General features: G+C 37.8%; 1 protein-coding gene across 1 annotated transcript; it reads right to left on the reverse strand.

The window, feature by feature from the left end:
* Positions 1-1,313: 1,313 nt before the first annotated feature.
* atp6ap1lb (ATPase H+ transporting accessory protein 1 like b) lies at positions 1,314-9,503 on the reverse strand. The gene is made up of 7 exons (XM_079477878.1): positions 9,321-9,503; positions 6,778-6,818; positions 5,945-6,030; positions 5,495-5,736; positions 3,965-4,015; positions 3,619-3,862; positions 1,314-3,488 (listed from the first exon to the last, which is right to left on the reverse strand). The coding sequence occupies exons 1-7, from the start codon at positions 9,419-9,421 to the stop codon at positions 3,252-3,254; spliced, it is 1,002 nt and encodes a 333-aa protein (XP_079334004.1). The 5' UTR covers positions 9,422-9,503; the 3' UTR covers positions 1,314-3,251.
* Positions 9,504-12,066: the final 2,563 nt, after the last annotated feature.

Here is a 12,066-nt window from a genome sequence, read left to right on the forward strand (position 1 = left end):
AAACAGTTAACAATAGTGTTAATTTGTGCTTGTACCGATGCCAACCAAAGCACTAATTTTGATTAATTATATTATTAGCCAAGATTGTCAGGATGACATTCACTTGAATGGGAAAGTACTTAGAAGTATGAAAGTGCTTATTGTGATGGTTGCTGCAGTCGTAGACATTAACATTAATGAAGTTAAATGCAGATCACAATTTTTCTCAACTACAAAAATAGCAATTACCCTAAATGTCATAAAAAGTTGTTCACAGATGCAGAACCATGGAGTAGATATTTTGAGAAATGTCTCAGTGGTTTATCTGTATAATATAAGTAATTGGGGCTCAATGTTGTTTGCTTACCAGCTTTAAAGGCATACAGGTTTGGAAGGACATAAGGGCGAGTAAATGATGAAAGGATATTTTTTGGGGTAAACTATCCCTTTAAAGTCTTTCATATAAACGCGTGCTACGTTGTTTACTGAGCTTTATAAGAATAACTTGATTAGATCAGACTATGTAGCAGTTTGCATGATTCTGGATTCTTTGCTAATATAAGATATAGATATAAACATACTTTTTATCTTCTAAAAATTCTTACTGATCTAATGAAATTTTTAATGTTTCTGAAGGCTGAGTTGTGCTGGGTACTGCCAACTGATGAGGAATGTATGAGAGTTTGCCCTGGTCAGAGTAAGACTGAAATGGCTTGTATGGATCTTTCTTTTGTTGTCATGGTGACAACAGGGCAAACCTCTCTCATTCATAGTTCCTGCCCACGTAAAGGCTGACCAAGACAGACATTGGCTTGCATGCCAAAATATTAGACCCAATAACCACTGCAGAGGATCACTTAGCTTAATATGACCTTGTTCTCTGCTATCCTTGAATGGGATGAGTCATGCTCATAAATCCATGTAACCTAACAGAAGCATCTGGAGCTTCAATTCAGTGACAACAAAAACAAAGCGTTGTTGTTGATCTGGATCTAAATATAGGTGTTAAAGGGATAGTTTGCCTACAAAATAAACAATCTTTTATCATTTACTCACCCTCATGGCATTCCAAACCTGAATGAGTTTTGTTCTTCTGCAGAACACAAAGATATTTTGAAGAACGTTGGTCACCAAACAACACTAAACTCCATTGACTTCCATTGTATGAACACAAAGTTCTCTTATCCTCAAAATGTCTTCTTTTGTGTTTCACAGAAAAAAGTGTCACAAAGGTTTTGTGGGTGAATAAATAACTTGAGATTTTTCCTTTTTGGGTGAACCGTCCCTTTATCTGCCTAAAGGATTCTGTGTTTTAAAAGATTACAATTGTTCTTGAAGATTTTAGGAGCATTCATTTTGACCGTTAAAGCTCAGAAGAAATTGTAAAACTCATGCTTGCGATGAAATTACCACAATCAATAAACATCATCAACAAACTTAATAATTAAAGAACAACATGATATTGTTTTCTATTTGCATCACAAAGCCAGACTTGTGAGGCTGTTCGAGACTGTAGGAAAACACAGGGTGCTGTGAGAGTCAGAGACATACAAAATACTGTAGGTGCATGTAAGTTCGAAAGCAGACAGGTAATTGTCCCGGAAAGAGGGCTGCGCCGCAGGCTATTGCTGAGAAGTGTGAGAGGAGAGCAGATGGCAGAAAGGGCAGGAACAAAAAATCAAAGACACTATGAGCTTGCTGCTTTTTACCATAAAAGCCCAGGCCCTAGCAGACAGTCTTGGATGGGTAGAAAAGACAGTAGTGTCCCCTACCAACCCTTCAGAAAAGCTATTGTTACTTTGTCACATTTCTGAGAAAGAAATAGCTTTAGTGCTTATTACCCAGTCTGACCACCAGAAAAGTGCCCTAAATCCCTCTAAAACAGCAAGCAGACCAGCTCGACCAACTTTTGTTTTATCGGCTGTTTGAATGTGGTCAATCCTTACATCACATACATTACAATGACACAGCAAATGCATGCATTTGATCAATGCTAATAATATAAAAGTATTAACACGTGTTTTGATTGATTTTGTTTATTGTTCAGACAACTGAATCGACTGACGTTCAGAAACCCTTCTTGTGCACTTCAGCATGAACACCAGCATCATTCAATCCAAATGAACACACGTCTATCTCCAGAATGAAGCGTGCCACGGTAGAGGTTTATCTCTAGTCATTGTCATGCTGCAGGTTATTGTGATAATGAGTTACTGGTGTTATTTTAGTAGATACAGAGGTATACCGATTATGATACTGAGGGTATTAAACACTTATATGAATCGTTGTACAGCATTCTTTCAGCATCGCTATAGTTATCCTGTCTGTACTATAAATTCTCAAGTGGTGCTAAATTCAGCTATTAGTCCTAATATGTTCCACCTTCATATAAAAATGTTCTGTGCAATATATCACATACTCCCGAAGCTTATAAAATCGCTAAATATTTTACGTACTTTTTTATATTTCAAGCGTTCAAAGGTGCTTTATATTAGTGGTTTGTTCATTACTAAAATAGCGGTTGTGAATAGAGATCTATATGGAGATCTAGCTGATCATTTCAAGCAAATGAGTATATTTATGGAGGTCCTGTATCCTACTATGTTTGAATATTTAAATTAATAAAGCAGAATATCGAGCACTGTACACATATAACAGTTTGTTTTGTACTTTTCATATTCACATTATTACTGTCAGTTATGCAACAAGGCTCACAAACAGTTTTGCACCACTTTGGCAGTCATAAAACAATTGGCAGATCCACAACCCCCGAAAAGACTACAGACTTGTTTCAGATGAATGATATGGTGATTTCTGAAGCACTGTAAAAATAAAAGACTTCATCATATTCAACGACTTTCATATTCAGATCACAGTCATTACAGTTGGTTTCTTTCTGACATCCATTAGTCAATTCATGTATGTCTAACCACAGTACTTGTTTCCAGTCAGTGAAGTGCTTTGTAAAATCCTCCAGAATGGAATTTAAAGGCAATCTCACAATTTTTTGTCCCCATTCCACAGGTTTCCCAGTCCTGGTCCTGGAGAGCCGTGATGTACTCAGGTTTTAGCTCCGGCCTAGGTTTAAAAACCTGATCCATTCACATCCTATCAACCGTAAGAAGTTATGTTAAGACAGCGATCGGTGTGATGAGGATTGAGCGACCAGGAAGACATTTCGGCCATCCAGAATCAGAAATAGCAATCCTTCTGCCCACCTGCCTTCTGCAAGTCTGGCCCACAGCTGGTTTAACAGCGTTTTACATTGCTGCCTACACACTGTTCTTGTCCGGGAGCTCAGCTTCCGGTGTGCGGGGGAAGTATACGGTGGTCTTGTGCTCTTCGTAACGGTCGATGTGCTTGAGGTGGACGACCATATGCAGGGCGTAGGCCAACACCAGCAGCAGAATCAGAGATGTGATCAGGCCCATCAATATGGCCGGAGTGAAAAAGGTCGCACAGTCGCTTACTGAAGCAAATTTGTTGGATTGGACATTAAAGGCCTGGATCTGAAAAGAAAGAACAGAAATGAGAAAAGATTAATAACAAAAACATTTTATTCACAATGCACTGTTTTGGTGAACAGGTGGCTTAAGTTGGTGATTAATGTCCAAATATCTTCAGAAATAACACAGCTACCTGAAAATCTGTGAAAGTGATGTGCCAGTTTGCCGAGCTGTCAGTGTGCGAGCTGGGCACCAGTAGGGTGTCGTATTTCTGTAAGCTGCTGACATGCTGGCAGTGGTAAGAATAGGTGGCTGGGGCATAGACCTCCGTGGCATTGAACGTGGCCTCATGAGTCCAGTTGTAGTGGATATGAACGCTGTCCAGAGTGAACCAGTTTTGACCTACTGATTCATAGAATGTGTTGGACATCTGAAGCCTTTAGCGCAGGAGACGGACAAAAAGAAGCAATTTATCAACGATAATACGATTTTGCACAAGCTTCAGTCATGAGGAGTGTAGGAGCAAAAAAAGTGTTTACCTGATTACAAGTCCTCTTATGTCTTCCAAATCACCCAAATGCAATGACAACCTAGAGGAATATCATCATTTTTAAAATTGGAAAACAACATCTACTATACACCTAATATTTGAGTACATGCAAATTCATAAAGGTGCATATATATATATATATATATATATATAATATATGGACACCAGTAGGGTAATATATATATATATTTTTTTTACATATATTAATAGAGTATGTATAAAATAGGGCTGTAAGATTTATCAAAATGATAAACATATTGAATATAAAATAAGAATACTGCAGTATGCAAATCGCAATAGTTTGCAATAGAGGATATGTAGTTGTCGTCACACGCCCGCTTGAGTGGTAAAACACTCACCAAAATGAATGGTTACAATCTCAGGAAACGTAATTCTATGCAACATTTGAGTGTCAAAGAACACCTGATTCTTTTGTAAAGTCATATGGTACTCGTAAGTCCAGCTGCTTGTAATTTCAGCAAATAATTGTGTATTTTAGTCTCGGTTTCTTTGTTTCTCCTAAAGCGTTTTACCACTCAAGGGAGCGTGTCCTGGTATGTTCACGTGGGACAGTGACGTCAATGCAATAGCCTCTATACAATGTTTTTTTAATGAAATGTTTTTATAAAAGTTATGTATAGTCAAACGGTTGAGTTTTGCGAATTGCAACCAATGGATGAGTCCAGCACTCAGCCCTCCTTTTCGAAACACTAAGGTAGCTGTCACAGGACAAATATGACATCACGTTTTCGCTTCTTTGCCAAAAGAGATGGCATTTATGCATTTGGCAGACAATTTTATCCAAAGCGACTTACATTGCATTATACCATACACTGTATCTTAGTATTCTAAGCTAATAAAAACATAATTCATCATGCGACGTCTTTATACACCTCTGAAGATGTTTTTATGTGTATTATATTGCATTTCTGTCAATTGATCCTCCTTAATCCCATATATTGTACCTTTAAAGTCCCAGTGAAATTTTTAATTACATTATTTCATGAAATATTGCAGAGTCAATAGTAAATAGCTTATAAATGTGGGTAATTTTCTTTAAAAAATTAATGTACCCTCATAATCTTCGGTTAAAATCTGATTATGCACTTCCGCCCTGAAATTCCTATCCATCTAAAATGACACAAATTCGATGGCTTTGCTTGATAATCTGTTAACTCTTCCCCTTCAACTGTCAGTCAGCTGCCTGTTTCAAAATCAATGTAACAGCTGTTTTTACACGTCCAATCAATTCGGTGTTAAAAACGCAAGCCACGGCCACTCATTTTCTACTTTGAAATTCCTTTTCATTGGGAAATGTGTCAGAATACAGAAGTGAAAACTTTCTGTTACATGGGGACTTTAAAGCATTATTGTTATTGCATGTTGTACATTGTATTATTTAGCAAGCTGTCACACATCACATTTTCCTTCAATATCAGCCCTAATATAAACAAAATTAAAAACAAATATACTTGAAATTTGACAATTATCTAAAGAAGAACATAATTTTAACACATACGTGGCCTTCTCCTTCGAACAAACAGAGCCTTTGGTGTCCACTAGTGCACTGGGTCCAAACACCCTCTCTGTGAGGTCCAGGAAAGTGTTATTCCTATATCGAATAGCCAGTCTCTTAGCTTTGAAAAGGATGCACATCTTTCCATTGTAAGCCACAGTAAGTGGGGAATAGGGTCCAGAGCTGGTAGACTGAAGTAACTTCCGCTTGGTTCTGGGCTGGGCATGCAGATGCCACCCATAAGGCTGTTAAAAACAGGACAAAACAGGAAATGGCATTATGTATGTGCTACGTTTATCTCCAATGTTTCCTCCAAACTCATAGGCTCACACATGCTTTTCTCCTGTAAATCTGTCACGGTGTTATGAGTCTTGTAGAATGCTGGCTGAATTAAGGCAGAGATGTTGCTTATGAAAGCCAAGGTCACATTGACTATCAGAGAAAATGCAATACCTGCAATATTCTTCTGAGTGGATTTTCAGCTGCAGGCGAATAACTCTCCTCGTGTGAGGCACTTGGACTCTCGACTTGTTCTCTTTCTGCATCACAAAATGTTGAAATAGTACAATAGGGGAGATGGCATGATGAGTTCTTCCAATACTGTGACTCACTGCTTTATTTTTAGGAAACTTTAACAGTGACCATGCAAGACAAAAAGCTTTTTTTTTTGCTGTGTTAGGAATAGAAAAGATACAATGTCACTATAATAGAATATGCTATATAGACACTTAAATCTTCATGTTTGATTCTACTGATTTTGAGAATAAAATTAAATTCCATTTGAGTCGGTTTCTGAAAAACAGTTACATTCTACTCAATTATGCTGCATGATGGTCAAAAAAATGTAAATAAATAAACAACGAGGGCGGTCAAATGATTAATCGCAACCAGAATAAAAGTTTGTCTTTAAATAACATGCATATACATTTTTAATATTTATAAACACATACATGCTTACGCATTTAGGAAATATTTAAATTTATTTATTTATATTTACCAATAATTTAAATTCTATATAAATGTTTATATTTTTCTTATGTATGCATGTATGTTTTTGTAAATACAAAATGAATATTCACACTACACCTATATAACATAAACACAATATTTTATTCTGGATGTGAATAATCGTTTGACAGCCCTTTAAACTAGCCAACAAATTACTTATCCTATTCTATTATGCAGTTCACAAAAACTGAATGACCAGCAAAAAACTACATTTAACATAAGACAGAGTGAATATGAAACAGACATAATGCAAACAAAACCAAAACCAGTACACTGACCTGTTCTAATTCTCACAGCTTGATATGCTGGGACCTCCGAGCTGTGTTGGAAAAAACAAAAAGAGAAAAACAAAAGAGCGGGTTGATCTCTTTGTGTCACACTGTGGCCTACTTATCAATGTCTAAGACAGATTTCCCATAGATCCGCTGAGCCTGATGCAGCAGTGATGCATGACCACATGTCTTCAATCCAGATTAGTGTCTCAGAAGACAAGACATTTAGTCAAATGTCGTGATTCTTGAAACGTGCTTAGCACCTCAAGCTTAAAGCGTGTGTGTGCAAGTGTGTTTTTCTCTGACGCCATCAAGTTCCTTGGTGACTGGCATGGAACTTGCTGGATTATCCCAAAATGAACCGTTTAAATGTCTAATCTGAGAGATAATAGGCTTCGCAGACGATCTCTTAAAACCTTTTAAGAAAGTATTGGACTATCTGGCCATGCTTTAGGTAAAAAGCCTTTGTACATAGACTGTATAGTGCCGCTATAAGGACCGCTCTACAATTTGTGCATAAAGCTTTATGATCAAGAGAATAAAGAATCCAGCACATTAGACTCGCAGGAAAAATAAACAGATTACCGCATGGAGCGTTTCATTTAGTTCCTTAGCGATACGAACGTTGCATTACCAGCTGTGAGACATATTGACTCATAAAACACTATAATCCAATCGAGGTGGCGGGTTTTAGCACATGTAGGCATGGAAACAAGCCAAAAAATACATATAAAATACTTTACAACTACTTTTATAAAGATCTCGTTTTCGCTGTGGCTTTCTGGTAGCTCTGCTTAGAAAACCTAAACAAGGAAAGCAAATCTTGTCTTTGGAGCGCTGTTGGGAAGCGTATGTGTGTGTGTGCACGAGGAACGACTCGCCTTTGTTCTAATGCCAGTTTACTGAGGTCAGCAGCTGAGGACTGCGCTGCTGTCATTGGTTATGGCTGGGCACAGTGTGCTGAATTGAGCATTTATGTAATGAAAAGCAGATCTCACACTATGTCTTCACCTCATTGCCACTGTCAGTGCTGCTCAAGATCATCTTTTGCATGTACAGACTTTTTCCATAAGGATGAAATGTTTGGATGCGATTCATTAAAACAGTAATCTAAAAACAAAACAACTCTTAAAAATAGATTTGCTCAATGGTGGGTAATACGATTATAGCCTTTGGTTTAATTCCGCTTGCTCCCTTTCTGAAGCGTCTGTTTTTGTACTGACCCTGAGAAACTTGAGAAGGGTTGTAAACCACTGAACCTTTTTTACTCCTAAGATACATTTCTGGACATACAAGAGCCTTAATGTTTCAACAGCCTGCAATGCCGCACTTATCTCTTACAGAATGAATCCTAAGATTTAGATCTGTTTATAGGGAGGGTTAGTTTGGAGGGCTGTTTACCATATCTGCAGTTTACAGAAACCGGCAACCACTTGCTACTTTTAAAGTTATTTAAAAGAAATTATTAAATTCTGTCATCATTTACTCACCCTCATGTTGTTTCAAATCTGTATAAATGAATTTGTTTTGTTCAACACAAAAGAAGTTATTTAGGATAATGTCGGAAACCAAACCGTTCTGGGGCACCATTGACTACCATAGTAGTTTCGTTTCCTATTTTAGAAGTCAATGGTGCCCCAGGACTGTTCGTTAACAAATATTCTTCCAAATATCTTCTTTTGTGTTCAGTGGAACAATAGAATTTAGTCATGCAGGTTTAAAACAACTTGAGTGTGTGTAAATGATGACACAACTATTGGGCGAAATATCCCTTAATCTGGATTTTAATGTTTTTCAACCACTTAATTGGAAATTAGTATTTAGATCATGGAAATACATAAAAAACAAAACATGTTTTTTTGCATGTTCTTCTAAAACTTTCCAGCCCTTAAAAGAAACACAATCTGAATAAAAATGACTTTAAATCTGTATACTTTTTAGGACATTGTACCACACAAAGACTTAAAACTTTGTTATATATTTGTTCAGTTTAAATGTATTAATTTATATGCTCACTCCTAAACAGTAAATACAGAGATGTCATCACTGTGCCAATCAAATTATATGCATTTATATTGTTTTTAAATAAGTAAGTAAATAAATGCATCTAAACTAAGATATTTATGATGTTCCAGGTGTGGTCAGAGCAAAGGAATTCAGGTACTGGAAAAGTGAACAATAGGCTTCCAATAGATATTCACTATATTCGAAGATGCCCTAGCAATCTCACTTCTTATTCTTACAGTGGAGTTGCATCTGTAAACTGACTCCTACAGACAAAACACTGGATGGGTTCTGCCTGCTGTCCCATTGTCACAGCCATGTTTAAATGTCTCAAAAACAAACTGCACCAAAACAACACTACACTCAAAATCTACAGCTCAAGCTCAGGATATTTACGCAAAGGCCATTTCTACATTTTTCTATTAAACCGCATTTTCTTAGTCTCTCCTGTAATAGACTAAGAGATCAGTGCATCAGCTGCACAGCATCACTGCCCCATTCCTCATTCCCCCTCCCCATAGCGGAGCAGAAAGCGCAGCTCTTACCTCCTGTCCAGGATCGCAGGCACTTGATCGAAGGGCAAACACAGAGAGACAAACACACACAGTAACAAAGAAAAAAACAGGAAAAGCTTGTGTTTAGCCATTGAGACAATCTGACGAGACTGCCAGAGATGAGGTCTGCTTCATAATCTGCTCTGAAAGCACATCCCTAAACCTGAGCTCTCTGACGGGCGGCCCACACAGCCAATCGGCATGCAGGGGGAAGATAGTCGTGCGTCACTCGCCTCACAGGCTTCATTCTTGCAGCCTTTCTCTTCCCCACACCCTCTCTCTCTCTTTCTCACTCAAACACGCACTCCTCTACCCCTCCCCATTCTTTTTTTTCTCTCCTGCACCCTCACTCTCACATACAAACATACAGTAGCTGCTTGCCAACACAAAGCTGAGGGATTTACAGGTTTCAACTCCTGTCCCAGGGACCCAATTGTATAAGCACTTAAAATCCGGCAAGGTTGTAATTTAGTTGAGCTTTACTTGAGTTGAACTGGGGTTCTTAGAGCAGAATAAGAGGTGACGACAACGTGACCTAGATTTACACAGGGTGACGTTGATAAATGAGATGTATTAAAAACAAGAACATACCACAACCATACAACGTAGTGCATTACATACTATACGACATTTAAGGTATATAGTTCATCTTTCATCATTTACTTACCCGTATGCCATTCCAAACCTGTTTGACTTTCTTTCTTCTGAAGAACACAAAAGAAGATATTTTGAAGAATGTTGTTAACCAAACAACACCGGCCCCATTGACTTCCATTACATGGACACAAACCACTAGACATTTCTCAAGATATCTTCTTTTGTGCTCCACAAAAAGAGTCAAACAGGTTTTGAATGAAATGAGGGTAAATAAATGACCACTTTCTTCTGTAAGTTATTATACCTGTATTCTACAGTAGAGGGTAAATGACTACCATTTAGTCATTTAATTCATTTAGATTTAAGAATGAGATCAATGAACCACACGCAGTATTTGATTATGTAGGACTGATGTGTGGCTTAACCGTCATCTAGTTGAATCTTTCAGCAGTCTAGCACACATTTTTAAGCAGCATGAATTAATGATTTGTGCATTTATAAAGACATACTGAAGCAAAACTGTCAAGTTTATACCTAAAGTCTTGTAATCAAGATCTAGATTCTGTAAATCAATGCCAGCAGTGAATTTCGTAAACCAAGTGGGTCATCTACTGTAGTGCTTGTCTAAAATGTGCTTCCAGTGAAAGTGAAGAGCAGTGTGGCAGCTGTCAATCATCCTCATTAGATAAGACAGGCCTAGTTTAAAATTGCCTTCAAACTGGTGTGTGATTTTCAAAGCATAGATAGACAAAAATGCTGAGGCCATGGGCTGTCCTCAAAGTGCTTTGTTGCGTTCACTCATAATGGTTTAACCATAATGATGAAATCCTGAAATGTTACCTGTGACTATTTAGATCATAATTTTGTAAAGTAAAGATGTTAATACAGTTACATCACAATCTGATAATATATAACCTTTGATATGATTTGGACTATAGGAGCTGCAATGAATCCGTGAACATAGATAACATAGCAAATGTTTAAACTGAGACATTTTACACTTTTATGCACCAAATTAGCTCATTTAAAATTGAAGGCCTGCTACAATTCTCAAAAGTTGGGACGGGCATGTTTACCATGGTGTAGCATCTCCTTTTCTTTTCAAAACAGTTTGAAGACATCTGGGCATTGAGGCTATGAGTTGCTGGAGTTTTGGTGTTAGAATTTGGTCACAATCTTGCCTTATATAGGGTTCCAGCTGCTGAAGAGTTTGTGGTGCGCCAAATGTTCTCTATGGGTGAAAGATCTTGACTACAGGTAGGCCAATTCAGTACCCCGACTCTTCTATGTTGAAACCATGCTGCTCTTATAGCTGCAGTATGTGGTTTTGCATTGTCCTGCTGAAGTATACGAGGCCTTCCCTGAAATAGACGTCGTTTGGAGGAAAGCATATGTTGCTCTAAAACCTTTATATACCTTTCAGCATTCACAGAGCCTTCCAAAACATGCAAGTTGCCCATACCATCAGAGATGCTGGCTTTTGAACTTGAACAAGAATGTCAAATTTGGTCTCGTCTGACCATAGAACACTATTCCACTTTGAAATAGTCAATTTTAAATGAGCCTTGGCTCACAGGACACGACGGCGCTTCTGGACCATGTTCACATATGGCTTCCTTTTTGCATGATAGAGCTTTAGTTGGCATCTGCTGATGGCACGGCAGATTGTGTTTACCGACAGTGGTTTCTGGAAGTATTCCTGGGCCCATTTAGTAATGTCATTGACACAATCATGCCGATGAGTGATACAGTGTCGTCTGAGGGCCTGAATCTTTTTAAGCAGTCTATCACAGATTGGAGAGCCTCTGCCCATCTTTTCTTCTGAGAGGCTCTGCTTCTCTAGGACATCCCTGTTATACCTAATCATGTTACATAACTGATATCAATGTACTAAATTGGTCAGCTGAATCTTTTCAAAACTGCTTGCTTTTTTAGCCATTTGTTGCCCCTGTCCCAACTTTTTTGAGACCTTGTAGCAGGCATTACGTTTTAAATGAGCTAATTTAGTGGTTTAAAGTATAAAATTCTCAGTTTAAACATTTGCTATGTTATAAATAAAATATTGGCTGATGTGATTTGAAATTCCTTTAGTTTCATTTTATTCAAACTTAAAAAACGTCCCAACTGGAATTCGGGTTGT

Source organism: Barbatula barbatula, assembly GCF_947034865.1.
Source record: "Barbatula barbatula genome assembly, chromosome: 17".
NCBI lineage: Eukaryota > Metazoa > Chordata > Actinopteri > Cypriniformes > Nemacheilidae > Barbatula > Barbatula barbatula.

Excerpts from the sequence above, each read along its gene's own strand:
- atp6ap1lb (XM_079477878.1), bottom strand. The coding sequence starts at position 9,421 with ATGGCTAAACACAAGCTTTTCCTGTTTTTTTCTTTGTTACTGTGTGTG. Across the intron at positions 6,031-6,777 it reads AGCTGTGAGAATTAGAACAG|AAAGAGAACAAGTCGAGAGT; the intron begins GTCAGTGTACTG and ends TTTGTGATGCAG. Across the intron at positions 3,489-3,618 it reads TCACTTTCACAGATTTTCAG|ATCCAGGCCTTTAATGTCCA; the intron begins GTAGCTGTGTTA and ends CTTTCTTTTCAG.